The sequence below is a fragment of the Eulemur rufifrons genome, chromosome 6, assembly GCF_041146395.1.
Source record: "Eulemur rufifrons isolate Redbay chromosome 6, OSU_ERuf_1, whole genome shotgun sequence".
In the NCBI taxonomy this organism is placed as follows: Eukaryota; Metazoa; Chordata; class Mammalia; order Primates; family Lemuridae; genus Eulemur; species Eulemur rufifrons.
In genome coordinates this window covers 52,442,347-52,460,813 of record NC_090988.1, presented here as the reverse complement: position 1 = coordinate 52,460,813, position 18,467 = coordinate 52,442,347, and the positions used below count along the sequence as shown (strand labels likewise).

The following is an 18,467-nucleotide window of genomic DNA, read 5'->3' as shown; positions in this document are numbered from 1 at the left end:
GAAAAAGAGGGCACCTGGTGCAAAATGAGGCTGGAGATGCAAGTAGGGGCCAGACCAAAGGTAGTTAAAGATTTTGGTCCTTAGGGAACACATTAGATGGATTTTAGAAATATGAGCACCTAAATTTGACAAGACTTGGCAATGGATTAGATATGGGCAGGCTAGGGGTGTGGGTAAGGTGATGTAAAGGAGAGGGAAGTATCAAGAATGACAACCAATTTTGGCTTGAGTAACTGGATGGATGATGGAGCTATTCACTAAGATAGGGAACAATGAAAGAACAAAACTTAAAGAGAAAAATATCATTAATTCACTTTGGCTATATGCAAGCTGGAGGTACCTTTTAGACCTCCAAGGAGAGATGTCAGAAAGGCAGTTGGATACACTGGTCTGTAATACAGAGGAGAGGTCCACATTGGAGTTACAAATTTGTGAGTCACTGTTCCTGGGCCAATGGGTATCTGAAGTCATCCCTAGGAAGAGAGTAGACAGTGAGAGGAGAAAAGGGACTAGGAGTGGGCCTTGAGGGACTCTAACATTGGACCTAGACCAGGGATTAGCAAACCTTTTCTGTCAAGGCCAGATATTAAATGTTTCAGGCTTTGCAGACTATATGGTCCCTGTTGCAACAACTCAACTCTACTGTTATTGCACAAAAGCAGCCATAGACAATTCATAAACAAATAGGTATGGTGGCTCTTTTCCAATAAAATTTTATTTATGGACTCCAAAATCTGAATTTCACATAATTTTAATGTGTCATGGAATATTATCCTTGTTTTTATTTTTTTAACCATTTAAAAATATAAACATCACTCTTAGCACACAGGCTGTACCAAAACCAGGGTTGGCAAACACAGCCTGGGCCAAATTTGGCCCACCATCTGTTTACACTGCCTTTCTCATTCATTTACATGTTGCCTTTTGTCCTACAAGTGCAGAGTTGAGTAGCTGCAGCACAGTAAAATATTTATTATCTGGCCCTTTACAAAAAAAGTTTGCTGGCCTCTTATCTAGACTCCAAAGGAGGAGGATAAACCTACAAAGGTGCCTAAGATGTGTTGATAAATGACTGCAATGGTGGTTAAAGTGGGTGCAGAATCTCTTGTGTGCAAATTAGGGGATCAGGAGGCAATAAATACAAAATAGGGGACAGAGAATTTAATTTTGTTAGGATGCAAAATTCCATCCATCCGAAGTTGAAGATTACAATTAAAATTGATAAAAAGTTGAATGATACTTAGGGCATGTGTATCATATTTTCTGTGAAATTAAGCCCCAGCTGAAGATATGGGTTTAAGATTCTGGCTGATGTACCAAGTAGCATCTGGCCATCAGCCTAGCCTATTCCCTATAGGGCGAGTTAAATGCTGCTGGAAATTATTCAGGTTCCAATGATAACTTTAAATTTCTATTCAATCTCATTGGGTTAAGGAGCATATAACAGTCTCTCAAATTTATAAACTAAGTAAATATTAAAGATTAAGTGAAAGTGATTACTTTTGACACAAAAAACTTCCAGATTTTGAGTGAATATTCTAGATGTATAAGTTCTATTTGAAGGCAGAATTGATTTTAAAGTTTGTAACTTTAATAAATTGAGTATTAATTTCAACACAGTAGCTGTTCCTTAACATGATCAAAATATTCATCTGACAAACTTATTGAGCATCTATCACGTATCAGGTAATGTTCTAGATGATAAGAATATAGATGTAAGCAAAACCAAAGTCCTAGTATTAAAAAAAATTACAGTAGTAGACAACTGATAATTGACAAAAAGATATATAATTTGTTAGATGGTAACTGTCATAAAAGAAAAACACCATTTAAAAACTCAAGTACAAATGTAGAAAAATGGAAAGAGTGTTGCTCCAACCTTAATAAGAAGAAAAAAAGGCTGAATAACCCATAAAATCATAACTTTTCTTGAGTCCAGCAGAGAGCTAAGGTCTCAGGGCAATCACATGGCCTGAAATCTAAGGAAAGACTGGCACCTCCAAGGAGAGATGGGACAAGGACACCGGCTCACCTGTGGCAGAACACAAGTGCAACACAAGCATTTAACACATTGACTGCCACACTAGAAAAAAATTTTTTTTCCTTGAGGCCATAGTGTTTTATTATGAAAATAGAATAAAAGCTTAAAAAACAAAACTATCCTTTCTAATCTAACAAAAAATGAAATTTATTGACTTCTATTCATTTAATCCACATTTTTAGAATTTGTCAATCAATATTAATTGTAACAATAAGAACATCAACAAGCTTTTCATGAACCAACTGTAGGGTTTTGCCCAGTTTTTGCTTCACAAGGCCCTGGGCTCAAAACTAGCATGAACTAAATACAACTCACATGGCAGTTAATGTGTCAAGAAGAAATTGGCTAAAAATTTTAATGACTTGCTAAAGACCAAGCATGGCCTAGAGTAAGAGAGTAGACCCCCTGAGAGCTGCAGACTCCGGAGGACTTCACACCCAATTGTGTGAGAGAGATTGGAGACAGCCTTCCTTGGTGGCGTGGGCCTGTAGGAGAGCCGCTGCCACTGCAGGAAAGGCAGGAAGCCTTGCCAACCCTTCTGCCCACTGAACAAAAGCCTTCAGCTGCTGAGGAAGTTCAGCAAACCCTGTCAGCTCAGGGCACTGCATCTGGGAAAGGGAAATAATATAAAAACCCACTACTCAGGGAGTAAGGACAGGAAACCAACCTGAGGCTAATACATCAGAGGTCTCCTACTGGTAGGTCAGGGGTAGGACCACTGAGAAAGCCCATCTTTGAGACACAGGGACCCAGGGCTGCCTAAGATGGGCTGGAGCCTCCCTTTGGTCCCTACAACAAGACTAGCAAGCACTAAGTAACAAGCAAAAGCAGTTTACTGCTGAGTGGAGGAAAAGAATGTAGAAATAAACCCCTCTGAGGTTCAGGCACATAGGAAAGGCTTAAAGCTGAGGATAGAGCAGGAACACTGAGAAAAACATTCTGGAACATTTGCAAGAACCAACTACATGCTGTCTAAAAGACATGCCCCTTAACTATAAAGATATATATAGGTTGCAAGTAAAAGAATAGGGAGAGATATACCACACAAATAGCATGAGAAAGCTATGTAGCTATATTAAAATCAGACAAGATAGACATCAAGACAAGGAGTATTATTAGAGGCAAGGGAAGACAATTCATAATAATAAAAGTATCCATACATTAGGTAGATATAACAGTTCTAAATGTATATACACTGGATAGCAGACTTCAAAATACATGGAGCTAAAACTGACACAACTAAAGGGAGAAATAAATAAATTCACAACCACGAGTAGAGATTTTAACACACTATTCTCAGTAATTGATGGAACGAACAGCGAAAAGTACATAGAAGATGTAGGTAATAGTACCAACCACCTTAACTTAATCAATATTTATAGAACACTATCCCCCAAAACTTCAGAATACATTTTTTCCTAAGTGTACATGGAATGGTCACCAAGATAGACGATAGGGGTGGAACATAAAGTTTAAACAGGTTTCAGAAGAATGAAATCTTACAGATTATTATCTGTCCACAATAGTATTCAATTAGAAATAAACAAATACACTTAGAAGAGCCCCATATTTGGAAATTGAACACCTCACATCTAAACAACCCATGGGTCAAAGAAGAAATCACAAGAAAAATTAAAATACTTTAACTGAATGAAAAAACATGATGTATCACAATTTGTAGAACACAGCTAAAGCAATGCTTAGAGAAGAAGTTTATAGCTATACATGTTTATACTAGAAAGGAGAAAGATCTAAATCAATGATGTAAAAATTATGCTACTTAGGGAGCTAGAAAAAGATGAAATTACATTTGTTGTAAGTAGAATAACAGAAATAAAATTATGAGCAGATATCAATGAAATGGAAAACAAATAATAAAGAAATCCAGTGAACCCAGCAGCTAGTTTAATTTTAAAAAGTCAGTAAAAAGGATAACATGTAACTATTATGGATCAATAAAATAAGAGAAGACAAATTACCAATTTCAAGAAGAAGGACCCATAACACATCTATGGCCCACTGATTTTCGGCAAGGGGATGAAGATCATTCAGTGGGGGGAATAATGGTCTTTTCACTAAATGGAGTTGAGAATACTGAATATCCACATGCAAAAGAATGAAGGTGATGCCTGTATCACACCATATATAAAGTTTAACTCAAAAAAGAACAAAGACTTAAGTGTACAGCTAAAATTATAAAACTCCTAGAAATAAACACTTTAGGATTTAGCTGTATCAACTGCTTGCCTTAGGAGGAATGTAAGCAGAGTATCTTAAAACATTCTTGCATTTCAGACTTGAGTAGGGCTCAATTAGTGGAATTTACAGAAAATCAAACAGGTATGGATATTGGAAACACACAAGAAAAATATGTTAAATCTGTCCCATGGACTTTACATTTGCGGTTCCCTTAGGCTAGAACATTTCTCACCTCACTGGACACTCCCTCTTCACCTGAAACTCACTGGGTCAGATCTCAGCTTAAACACCACTTCCTTGAGAACTTTCTCTGATCCCAAATACAGGTTAGCCCCCTCCCCACCATAACATACTTCACAGCGCTGTGGATTTCTTCATAACACTGAGCATGCTTATACTGTGATGAGTTGTCCAGTATCAGTCTTCCTAGGTGACAAGCTCCAAAACGGCAGAGGCCAAGTCTTTCCTTCCATAGCTGTATACCCAATGCATAGTACAGAGCCTGGCACATGGTAAGTGCTAAATAAATATCTGTGACTGAATGGATGGACTCCTGCCTTGGCCTGAACTCCCTTCACTTTCCCCTCCCTGAGAATTCCTGAGCCCGTATTCCTGTAATGCAGGGAATTGGACGGTTGGCCTGTAGGCCAGAGCAGCTCACATCCCACCCTCCCATCTGTGCCCCTGAGAAAACAGAAGAGAAGCAGAAAGTCACCTTGTTGTAGGCCAGGCTAAGGTACCTCAGCTCCGGGAAGGGTGGGGCCAGCGTCTGGTTCCTGACCTTCAGTGACTTCACAGGAAGAATCTCAAATATGGGAGGAAGTGTACATACCTTGGTTGTCTTAGAAGGGAAAAAAAAGTCAAAGTCAAAGTGCCCTAATAAAGAAATTGAGGCTGCCAAAGGCCAACAGACCTTTCCTATGTAGTATGGGGGAAAGAACAGCCTTCCCAGAGAGACTTGGCCAAAAGAGACATTTGGGTCATAAGGGGAGATGTCACCATCAACCTAGAATTCTGGCTCCAAGTTCTCTGAGGTCACACGGTGGACTAATTCTCCAGCACCCAGAGTTCCAGTTTCAAGTTCTCTGAGGCCACAGGTAACAGAGTGCTGGTGCAGACATCAGAGGTACTTTGTGCCCACTTCCTTTTCTCTGCCCTACAGCAGCTTATCCTGAATTGGCCCTTTTACCCAGCTGGGCTAAATTTCTCCAGAAGGCAAAGGGGCAGGTGCTTGTGTTGTTAAAGGGAATGTTCCTAGTGGGGAGAGGGAAGGCAGGAGCGACTTGAGCCCTGAACATCTGGTCTGATGGGGTAGCCCACATCCTATAGTGGAGGTTCTTCATTCGAGGATGAAACAGCAACTAGGTCCTGAAGGACTTCCATTGGTCTTGGGACCCGAATGTGGCATGGTGCATCTGGGTCACTTGTAAGGTGATAGTCTCTGCAGCAACCCAGACTGACTCAAGTTCAACATGCCTGATCAAGCAAAAAAAGGAAATTGCTGGATTAATCATACCTAACTCAGTTTACTCACTGTTTCCTTGAATTAGATGGAACCAAAAGATATTACAAGGGTAGATGCTGGGCTAATGATTAGGTACAGATGAATTAGATTCTGTTCTCCATTAATCACTATGCAATATTGAGCAAATAACTTAAATTTCACTTGTTCATTCAATGAATATTTGTGGAGCACCCACTTTGGGCCAAGTATTTAGTGCCATTCTGGGTCAACTTGTAAAGCCACACAAGTGGAACAGGTAAGTTATGGGTGTGAAAACAAAAACCAGTTATCATGTTTGGAACTTAGATGACTCCTTTCTCCAGGTGATCCCAAGGCAACCTCTGAGAGGCCAGGGTGGAATGTGGTGGCAGTCTGATAAGGCAGTCTCCTCCACTGTGCAACTCCCTACTTGGAGCAAGGCTGTGTGAGCCAAAGGGGGCAAGTCAGACTGGAACACAGAAAAGAAAATGCCAGAGAGTTGGGCTTCAGAGAGTCCTGACCCAAGGGTATGACTAGCCCCACTGGGGGCAGAGAGGGCCCTTTCTCAGGGGAAAGTGTATCTGGTTTTTATAGAGAAAGGCCATTAAAAATCTCAACTATCCAACTCATTCTCTAGATTCTCAAATGCCAGAGAGTTGGGATCTGAGCACTGAGCAATCCTACCAATTATCTGTCACTTCTGTGGTAGACTGTTTAATGGCCACAAGCCCCTCCATCCCATATGCATGCCCTTCGGCAGTGTGACCTTGCTGCTCTTCCCATTCAGAGGTGGAGACCATATCTCTACCCTCTTGAAACTAGACTGACTGCTGTATTATATAATAAAGAATTTGTCTAGTCTTCTTCTAGGTTCCCAGCACTGAGCTTCTAAAACCCTTGGAATTTCCTGAGTAATAGGAATGTCTTTTTATAAAGGACCTTTGGGTCACACTTGAGTTTATGCTAATGAGATGACTTGGGATGGGGCCTGGCCACACTAGAAAGAACCACCATGGGATTAGAGGGTTGGAGCTTTGAGCCAGCCTGACATCTGGGAAGCAAGGGATGGTAGAGACTGAGTTCAATCACAATGGCCAGTGATTTTCTAGGAAAAGCTCTGGACTCTGAGGCGTGGGTGAGCATCCTGGTTGGTGAGCACATCAATGTGCTGGGAGGGTGACATGCTCTAATTCCACAGGAAGAGGACACAGAATCTGCATTTGAGACCCTCTCAAACCTCACCATATGTGTCTTTCATTTGGCTATTCCTGATTTGTATCATTTATAGTAAAACTGTAATTTTAATAACCCTTTCCTGAGTTCTGTGAGTTGTTCTATCAAATTGCTAAACCTGAGTGGGTTGTGGAAAACTCCTGAATTTATAGCCAGTTGGTCACAAGTGCAGATAGCCTGGGGACCCCCAAACTTGTGGCTGGCCTCGGAAGTGAGGGCAGTCTTAATGGGAACTGCTCTGACTTGTGGGGTCTGCGCTAACTCTGCGTAGTCAGCACGCACTGCAGCATTATACTGGCCTTTTGACTCTGCTTTGACCAATAGAATGTGGTATAAGTGACACTATTTGAATTTCAAAACCTTACAATTTGCCCTTGCTCTCTTGAAACCCTGATGCCACCATACTGTAATGAAGTCCAGACTGAAAAGACCACATAGAGATACCAAGCCATGCCAGCTGTCCACCTGAGCCCAGTCCCCAGCTAATCTGCCAGCTAAATGCAGCTGCATGAGTGAGCTCTGTTGAAACCAGTAGAACCACCTAGAACTCAAAGAATTATGAGAAATTACAAACTGCTATTGTTTGAAGTCAATAATTGTTGGGTGGGTTTGGTTGGGTTGGTATGCAGCAACAGTTAACTGACACAATTTCTCACACAGTTGTATGTGTGGGGAGGCAGTGACCTAAGCTGCCTCTCAAGGATGCAGGTTGGTGAAATGTACAATGGCACTATTTACTGTAAATGAATTAATTGATCAATATTTAGTTGATGTGCATCAGTCTCCATTAGCTTGGTTAGTGAGCATCTGCCCTGAGAGAAAAACCAGTTTTCTGTGCTGACAAAAATCAAGTGTCTAAGTTACACCAAGGATTAGACCCTGGATAGTGGTGTATCTGGTAAGGACCTTTTCAACTTTTGGGGGCTGTTGTTAAGAAGCTGCTGGGCTTCATCCTAGTGGCAGCCCGACTTCAATGCTAGCTTTATCACTTGAGGCAGCCGTTCCTACATTATTCTGCATAGCATGTGAGGACAATGAGAGCTAGACTGTGGGCTGATGCGGTCAGAGTATGTCTGTCTCGTTCACTACTACATCTGCAGTGGCTAGCACAATACTTGACAACCCGTAGGTATTTGGTAAATATCTATTCAATGATTGGGCTTCCTCAGTGTGATCTATAGAAATGCTTCTCATGACTCCATTAACTTACATGTTTTGTCTGTTAAAATTAATATTCTAACTCAAGAACATGAATATAATTGATTCCTACCTCTGAGGTTGAAAATCCAGGGTAAGATGAGAACACAACCTCTGAAACAAAATAGAAACAGAATGAAGGTTGGTGAGAGCACTGACGGACCCCCAGAGAGGCCAGGGTCTGGGTCTTCCATCCACTTGTGTACACCAGGGTTCCTCCTAGAGGAGGTCCTCAGTCCTCAGCTCCAATGCTAGGAAGAGGAGCTGGCTGTGACAACCAGCAGGCAATAAGTCCCTCTGCACTTAGGATAACATCCAAACTTCTTAGCCAAGCCTCTGAGGTCCTGCATATTGGGCCCCTGTCTACTTCTCCAGTCTCACCTCATGCTACCTTCTCCCTCACTCCCTATATTTCTGCCACATTGGCCTTTCTGATGCAAGTGCTTTCTAGCCTTAGAACTACTGGGGAGTCCATATTGAGTAGGAAGCTAACCAATTTTCTTAGAAGAGAGAAATGTAGATAAAAGACATTCTGTCAGAGGATCTGAATATACTATTTGTTATATCAGTAGAAATAGAACGTGTTAAATCAGTGAGTTCAGGAGAGATACCAAGAACCACCAGCAGCATGGTCATAAGGAGGAGGCTGCAGAGTAGTTTCATTCTTGGGACCATCAGAATGAGATAAGCCAATAAACAGCTGGATTCAGCCTACTAAAGCAGAGCATCTACTGGGACTGGATCCTGTGCAGACATCACTTACCTTTATCCTACTTAATGGGACCCCTTCCACGTGTTAATGACATTGTAATGAGAACGCTCACATGAAAATGAAGTAAATTGTAATAGGGGATGGAAAAACACATGACATAAATAATTTCTCCTACTATGAGGGTCTGCAAGGGAGTTTGGGAAAGGTTTGTGCAATGCACAAAGTAGGAGTTCTCTGGGGGGTGGGCCATGGTGGCAAGTGTGGGTGCTTAGCAGTGATACCGTGGAGAAACAGCACATCTGGGAAGACGGGCTACAGCACACTGTGCCTGAATGTAAATCCTGCCCCTCCCCACAATCACAGGAAGCAACTCTAGAAATTAAAACCTGCATTTTAATCTTCTGATTATGGATTGTTACATGGAAAAGTGAACAATCAAGAATCTCCTAATATTTGAGGAAAATTAATAGTATAAAAAAGTCATGAAATATAAAATAGGAAGAATTAGCATCTGAAAAACAAGAGTTTAACAAAAAGAAAACTTCAGGATAGAATAAATAATATCCTCTGAGAAATTAAAAAGGATATTTCATTCCTAAAACAAAAGCAGATTTTTGTTGAAGCAGAGCTATTAACAATTTTGTAAATTTAATGTATGATAATTAAATAAAAGACCACAAATGTGCTGGAGTTGAAGAGCTTCTATTCATAAATAGAAGACTGAGCTGAGAGGCTCTCAGAATGCAGTACAAAAAAGCAAAGAGAAGATGGCAGAATACCAGGTAACCTGCTCGTGTCCCCCTATAACAAGAATTCTGCATCCATCCACAGTCAAGTCTCTCTGCAGGAGCCTCAGGATTCAGCTAGGAGTTTGTGAAACCCTGGTAGAACCCAAGACCTTGAAGGGTCATTTTGAGGGTGCAGACCAATACCCAGGTGGCTGATCTGTCAAGCTTGCTCCTGGTTTTAAGCTCAGAAATGGCCCAGCTCTCTAAGGGGCTTGGCTATAGCCCCATTTTGTCTTGAGCCTACAACCAAAACTATCTGCCAAGGGGTCCAAAAGGAATTGTGCACACTAGTGCCTTAATGGAAAGGCTTGTCTGCTGCTGACACTGGTCTTGGCAGTGAACCTGAAAGTTTCCCTGTTTCTCTGCTTCAGCCCCCCCTCAGATTAGGTCCCTGCTCACAGCCTCTTGCACAAGGACCCAGAAGGAGTCTTGCCCATATCTTGCAGCCTGGGATTTTGAGCCTCCCAGACAAGCTCACCAGCCTCTATCCAATAGCAGATCCCAAGGGGACCCAGCTTCATCTCCAGCCCCTTCCACTGCAATCAGGGAACTATCCCATCTCTGCAGGACTTGCTGGGAGATGTGCACCCTTCTGAGCCAATGAGACCAGGCTCTCCAGCCTCCATCCCACAGCAAATCCCAAAGGAGCCCAGTCTTACCCCCAGCCCCTCTCACTGCAATTGGGAACTATCCTATTTAGGCTGAGACCTGCTGGGACACATGTGCGAGTCTGGGCCAATGAGACAGGCACTCCAGTTTGTCTCAGAGCAGATCCTGAGGGGGCCTAGTCTCAGCTCTAGCCCCTCTTGCTGCAATCAGGGAGCTATCTCATCTGTGCAGAGACATACTGGGAGACGCACCTGTCTGAGTTAATGTGACAGGCATGCCAGCCTCCATCCCACAGCAGATCCCAAAGGGGTCCAGTCTCAACTCCAGCCCAGCATTCTCACATAGCCCCAGTATCCTCCTTGGGTCTTCCCCAGGTACATCTGGGCCAGAAACCTGCAGCAACTTTAGAGTCCTCACAAGACTTGCAACAAACCTGGGCTTAGAGTGTATCCTTTAGTGCTGAGATACCTCCAGTGGTCACAGGTTCAGGGAACACAATAGTTAGTCTGCTTAGGATCCCTGAAAGGCCCTCTGAAGAAGGGCAGGCATAAACAAAGCCAGATTGTGAAGACTGAAATAAATACCTAGTCCATCAAATACACAGATATTGTCACACTTTCACAAGTATCAAGAACATTTAGTGAAATATGACCTCATCAAACAGACAAATCAGGTGCCAAAGACCAACCCTAAAGTGATGGAGATGTATAATCTCTCAAAGAATTCAAAATAGCTGTTTTAAGGGAGTGCAATGAACATCAATAAAACAAAGAGAATCAGTTCAGAAATAGAGGAATTTGTAACAGAGATTGACATAATTAAAAAAAAAATCAAAAATCCTGGAGCTGAAAAATACAATGAATTAAATGAAAAAGGCAAAAGAAAGCATCAACAGAACTGACAAAACAAGAAAGAATCCGTGAGTTCAAAGACAAACCATTTGAAAATACAGAGGAGAAAAAAGAAAAAAAAATGAAAAGGAATGAAGAAGGCTTATAGGATCTATAGGACAACATCAAAAGACCAAATATTTAGGTTGCTGGAGTTAAAGAAGGATCTGAGAAAGACAAAGAGGTAGAAAGCATAATCAAAGAAATAATAACATAAAACTTTCCAAACCTAGAGAAAGATAGAAATACCCAGATATAGGAGGGTCAAAGGTCACCAATCAGATTCAACTCAAATAAGAATACTCTATAACATATTATAATCAAATTCTCAAAGGTCAAAGACAAAGAGAGGATCCTGAAAGCAGCAAGAGAAGAGCAGCAAATAACATATAAGGGAGATCCAATACACCTGAAAGCAGACTTCTAGCAGAAACCTTAAAGGCCAGGAGGGAGTGAAATGACATAATCAGAGTGCTCAAAGGAAAAATATTGTCAACCAAGAATACTACGACCAGCAAAACTATCCTTCAGAAATGAAGTCAAGATAAAGACTTTACCAGACAAAAAATAAATAAATAAATAAATAAATAAAATAAAATGCTGAGGGAATTAATCACTACTGGAACTTTACTACAAGACATGGTAAAGGAAGTTCTTCAAACTGAAAGAAAATGACCCTAATGTAATCATCAGACTAATATACTAAGTGTGGTGTATAAACCACTTAAATCTTTACTAAGAACACTAAAAGACAAAACTATTAAAAATAAGAATAACTATAACAATTTGGTAAAAGATAGGCAATATAAAAAGAAGAAAATTGTGACATCAAAAATTCAAAATATGGAAGAAAAAAGTTAATGTGTACAGGTTTTTGTTGTTGGTTCATTTGTTTTTTCCTTTTGTGATCAAAGTTAAGTTGGTATCAGTTTTAAATAACTTGTTATAATTACAGGAACTTTTTTGCAAGCCTGATGGTAACCAAAAAGCAAAAACCTATAATAGATACACTATACTTAAAACATACTACCAGAGAAAAATACTTAACCACAAAGGAAGACAGTAAGAAAGGAAGAAAGAAAGAGTTACAAAACAACTAGAAAACAAGTAACAAAATGATGTAAGTCCTTACTTATCAGTAACAACAATGAATGTAAATAGACTAAATTCTCCAATTAAAAGACATATAGTGGCTGCATGGATTAAAAAAACAAGACTCAACTATATGCTGCCTACAAGAAACTTGCTTCACCTATAAAGACACACAGAATGAAAGTGAAGGAATAGAAAAAGATATTCCATGCAAACAGAAGCCCAAAAAGAGCAGGAGAAGCTGTACTTATATCCGATAAAACAGACTTTAAGCCAAAAACTGTAAAAAGAGACAAAGAAGGTCATTATATAATGTTAAAAGGGTCAATTCAGCATGAAGATATAACAATAGTAAATATATGGGTACCTAACACTGGAGCACCCAAATAAATAAAGCAAATATAAATAGATCTAAAAGGAGAGACAGACTGCAATACAATAAGGATAGGGAACTTCAACACCCCACTTTCAGTAATGGACAGATCATCCAGGCAGAAAGTCAACAAAGAAACATTGGAGTTAAGCTATACTCTAGATCAAATTGGCCTAACAGATATTTACAGACCATTTCATCCAACTGCTGCGAAATACACATTCTTTTCATCAGCACATGGAACATTCTCCAGGGCAGATCCTATGTCTTGAAAAATTCAAAAAAGTTGAAATCATATCAAGTATCTCTTCTGACATAAAGAAATAAAACTAGAAATCAATAACAAGAGGAACTTCGGAAACTGTATAAATACATACAAAGTAAACAACATGCTCCTGAATGACCAATGGCTCAAAGAAGAAATTAAGAAGGAAATTAAAAAATTTATTGAAACAAGTGAAAATGGAAACACAACATACCAGAACCCATGGGATACAACAAAAGCCATACTTAGAGGGAGAGGATCAAGATGGCTGACTAGACACAGGTAGTATGTGCCTCTTCCATGGGGAGGAACCAGAATAGTAAGCAGAGCATGACATTTTGAACAGATTGTCTAGGAGAGAATGCTAGGATTCACTAGGGAAGCAGCAAAAGTGGGTAAGGAGAGGTTTCAGGGCAACCTGTCCAGCTGAGGACTAATAGCTGGGAGAAGCTCCTGGGCATGGGGAAACAGTAAGAGAGAAGATCCCAGAGCTCCACTCTCTGAGATAAGCTTTGATGATCTTGGCTACAAGAGAACCCCCTGGCCCACACAGGTCTCAGGCCTACCATAGGGAACTGCTTGGAGATTGCAGAGATGTTGCTACAGAAAGGGAACCCACACGGAATCCCACAGGCATCTGAGCCTAAAACAGCTTCAGCTGGGTGCCATTCTGAACGCCTAGACAATGAGGAACCATGGGTATGCCTGCAGCCACTGCATGGCTCGAGGAGGAATAGGGAAACCAGGTGTTCTCAATCTCCCTTTGAAATGTCCCCACTGCCTTGCTATGGGCTGCTATTGAGACTAAGACTTGAGCGGACAGCATTTTCCACAGTTTCTCAATCACACTGCTTACCTACCCAGAGCCCCAGTCCTTCCAGTTGCAGGTTCAAGGTGCCATTTTGAGAATTTGACACTGGGCTGCACCCTGCCCTCAGGCTGAGTTTGCACTGACACAGCTACAGCCCCCACCTGGCTGGGGAGGGGCAAGGAAACCAGGATTTCCAGTATGCATCTGTGATGGTGCCCACCATCCTGCAGCTGGCTGCTGTGGGCCCGAGTCTCGAGTGAATTGCACTCCCCACAGTTTCCAGCCAGTGCAGCCATCTCTGGTTACAGGCCCATGGCACCATTTTGGGAGTTTAAGGTCAGGAAATGCCCTGCTCTCGGCTAAGTTTGGGCTAAGTGGCAGCACCCCACCAACTGAGGAGGGACAGGGGAGCCCAAGCTCTCCTATATACTTCTAGGACAACTCCCACTGCTCTGCTACCAGCTGCAGTGAAACTGAGTGGCTAGCAGATAGTACTCTTCCCAGCATCTTGTCCACACTATTTTCCTGGAAGGGGCCCCACCCTCTTCAATCACAGGCCCAAGGCACCAGTTCGGGAGTGTAAAGCTGGGCAGTACCCTGCCCTCTGGGGCTAAGTTTGGGCTGATGCAGCTGCAGCCCTTTGCAGCTGAGGAGGAATAAGGGAGCCCAAGATCCCCTACATAATCCTAGGACAATTCCCACCACCCTGCTACAGGTGCCTGCAAGACTGAGACATGAACAGACTACACTCCCCACAGATCCTTGACCGTGCTGCTTGCTTGAAAGGGACCCTGCCCTCCAGATTGCAAGCCCACAGCTGGCATCATTTTGAGAGTTTAATGCTGTGCCCTGCCCTACCCTCAGGCTAAGTTCAAGGTGATGTGGCTGCAACTGCCACCCAGCCAGGAAGGGATGGGGAGACCAAGGTCCCCTAAGCACACTTTGGACAATACCCACTGCCCTATTACAGGCAGCTATGGGAAAGGGGACTAGCCTGCCCAAACCATTGCAACTACCACTAACGCCAACACAGACGACTTGAGTCCTAGTGGGTTACTCCACTGCTGCTACTGCCACCACTCACATCACACCAGTTGCTCGGGGGCCTGAGAACCTGCCCACACACCAGCCCTCTGCTCCAACTACTAGCTTCTGAGAAAGCCACCTGAAGGCCCAAGAACTGTCCCCCCAGGACACACTAACACCACTGCTGCTGTGGGACCTAACATCAGGCATACGCAGCCCACAGGTTCCACCACTGGGCCCAAGGACTGGCTCAGCAGGCATTCAAATCCCCAGCAAAACTTCACCACAGCCTCAACTAATAACTGTTCCCTAAAGCCACCAAGAAAATCACAGATACCATTGACCCTTTTTATTGCCTAAGAAATGATACAAAGACCACACTATTGCAGGGACCCAAAATCAAAGCCCAAGTGTCCTATTTGACAAACAACATACATCCATCTTCGGGAAAAAATTCTCCCCTTCAAAAGCAATTTCAAAATATCAGAACAAGTGACTGCTATATCAGATGCACAGAGATGGCTGTTATCAAAAAGACAAACAAATGCAGGTGAGGATTCAGAGAAAGGGGAATTCTCCGACACTGCTGGTGAGAATGTACAGTAGTACCGTCACTATGGAAAACAGTATGGAGGTTCCTCAAAGAACTAAAACTAGAACTATTAATACCACATGATCCAGCAATCTGACTGCTGGGTATATATCCAAATGAAAGGAAATCAGTATATCAAAGAGATATCCACACTCCCATGTTTACTGTAGCACTATTCACAATAGCCAAGGCACAGAACCAACCTAAGTGTTCATTTACTTAGGTTGATGGAATGGAAAAAGAAAATGTGGTAAATATACACAATGGAATATTAGTCATAAAAAAGAATAAAATCCTGTCAATTGCAGCAACATGGATGGAACTGGAGGTCCTTATGTTAGGTGAAATAAGGCAGGCATGGAAAGAGAAATATCATGTGCTCTCACTCATATTTGGGAGCAAAAACTGTGGATCCCATAGAGGTAAAGAGTAGAATGGTGGTTACCAGAGGGTGGGAAGGGAAGTGGGGACAGAGGGATGAAGAGAAGTTGGTTAAGGGGTACAAAAATCAGTTAGATAGAAGTAATATGTTCTAGTATTCAATAGTAAAGTAGGGAAATTATAGTTAACAAAAACTTATTGTACATTTCAAAACAGCTACATGAGAAGATTTATAATATTTCAACACAAATAAAAGATAAATGTTTGAGGTGATGGATATCCCACTTATTCTGATTTGATCATGCACACTGTATACAGGTATCAAAATACCACTTGTACCCCCAAAATATGTACAACTAATTTATTAGTTTATTATTTTAGTTGATTTATATATCAATAAAAAGACAAAGAAATACAGTTGACCCTCCTTGAGAAACATAGGTTTGAATCGTGCAGGTCCACTTATACATGGATTTTCTTCTGCCTCTGCCACCCCTGAGATAGCAAGACCAACCCCTCCTCTTCCTCCTCCTCCTTAGCCTACTCAACATGAAGATGAAGAGGATGAGATCCTTATGATGATCCACTTCCATTTAATAGTAAATATATTTTGTCTTCCTTGTGATTTTCTTAATATTTTCTCTAGCTTCATTGTAAGAATATAATATATAATAGATATAACATACAAAATATGTTATGTTGGCAGTTTATGTTATAGGGAAGGCTTCTGGTCAGTAGTAGGCTATTAGTAGTTAAGTTTTGAGGGAGTCAGAAGTTATACACAGATTTCTGACTGCATGGGGAGCTGGTACCCTTAACTGCCACTCTGTTTAAGGGTTAACTGTATAAAGAATGACAGAAAAGAGGAACAGAAGATAGACCCAAAACTTTCAGTATCTCATGGAATTTCAGAGTAAGACTACACAGAGAACAGAAAGGGGGAAATAAAAATAATTTTTTCCAAGATGAGGGAAACCACATATCTTTGACCAAAAGAATCCTCAAAGTACCTAACAAGATAAGCAAAAAATTGCATATCTAGATGCATCTAAAGGGTAAAAGGGGAATATTAAGCATTTCCAAAGAGCAAACATAGGTTTCCTACACAGAAATGCAAATCAAATTGGAATCAGACTTCTTCTTGGCAACAATGGGCCTAAAGGGCAATGGAGTAGTATCTTCAAAGGTTTAAGGGAAAACCATTTTAAGGCTCAAATTCTCTATTCAACCAAACTAGTATTCAAGTATGAAAGATAATTTTGGGTGTTCAGGGACTCATCTACTTCACACAAACCCTCTTTGAAAGAATCATTCAAATTGCAAAATGAAAAGCAACATAGAATGGGAAGCTATTTTTGTGACAGCAAGAAAGGGAAATATTTCTTAAATAACAACCTAAAAGCACATACTATAAGGTAAAATTGGATAGATTTGGTGTTATGGCTGAATTATGTCTTCCTCAAATTTATATGTTGAAGTCCTAACCCCCAGTACCTCAGAATATGACTATATTTGGAGATACGGCCTTTAGAGAGTTAATTCAATTTAAATGAGGGCATTAGGGTGGGCCCTAATCCAATCTGACTGGTACCCTTCTAAGAAGAGGAGATTAGGGAACAGACAACACAGAGGGATGGCCATGTGAGGACACAGTGAGAAGGCGGCCATCTGTAAGCCAAGGAAAGAGGCCTTAGAAGAAACCAAACCTGCCAACACCCTTATTTCAAACTTCTAGCCTTTAGAATTGTGAAAAAATAAATTTCTGTTGTTTAAGCTGCCCAGTCTGTGGTATTTTGTTATGGCAGCTCTGGCAAACTAATGCATTTGGCTAAACCAAAATTAAGAATTTCTCTTAAAAATGTCATCTGTACTATTATAAAGTTAACAGGTAATTACAGAATAAAGGAAGATATTTAAAGCATTAAAACTGTCCAGAAATACAAAATGCCAATTCACAGAAGTTGAAAACCAAATAGCTAAGTAAATGGAGAAATGCTTAACATCACCAGTAGATAGAAAAATGCACATCAAAAATAATGAAATAATACTTCACACCTACCAGAATAGCAAAAGTTAGAAAAATTATAAAGCCAGATAATACCAAGTGTTGGCAAGGACGTAGGGAAATAATCCTTAGGTACTACTGGTGTGAGCGTACACTAGAGCAACCATTTTGAAGAATAATCAGGCAGCACTTATTTAAACTATGTATACATATACTCTGTCATCCATCAATCCCACTCCTAGATAAATGTTGCAGGAAAACTCTAGCACAGAGGTATATGCAAAAGACACATATAAGGTTGTTCACTGTAACACTATTTGTATACACTAAGAGAGTTGTGAGTAACTTAGGTGTCCCATCAGTGAGGGAACAGATAAGTGAAATGTGGTTACAGCATATATTGTGGAACACTATGCAAAAGTTAAAAGCAAATAACAAGATGGACATACAGCAACAAGATCTTAAAAACAATGTTGAGTGAAAAAAATTAAGTACTAGAAAGAGCTTGGTAGCACATTACCATTATTAAATTAAAAACACATTACACACAAAATATTTATTTTACAAAGATACATACATATATCCAGGAAAATACATCTAAGACAAGAATAGATATTTATATGAAAATGGGAGTAGGGATTAAGGATGAAGGGAAAAAAAAAAGAGGGCAAGAGGAGCTTTGCACAGACTAATAATTACACTATACTATGATCTGAGTTGTATTGTTCTAAGTTATACACACACAATAAATAATCTAATAAAGAGGAAGA

The 18,467-nt window shown here is 40.8% G+C and overlaps 1 protein-coding gene across 1 annotated transcript in view; it reads right to left on the bottom strand.

Annotated features, from left to right (window-relative positions):
• XRRA1 (X-ray radiation resistance associated 1) overlaps positions 1-18,467 on the bottom strand; it is a 77,036-nt gene that overhangs the window by 11,059 nt on the left and 47,510 nt on the right. The window contains exons 10-11 of the mRNA XM_069469246.1: positions 8,227-8,267; positions 4,956-5,081 (exon numbers count right to left, since the gene is read on the bottom strand). Coding sequence (XP_069325347.1) covers positions 4,956-5,081; positions 8,227-8,267 — 167 coding nt within the window. The remainder of the gene's footprint in view (positions 1-4,955; positions 5,082-8,226; positions 8,268-18,467) is intronic.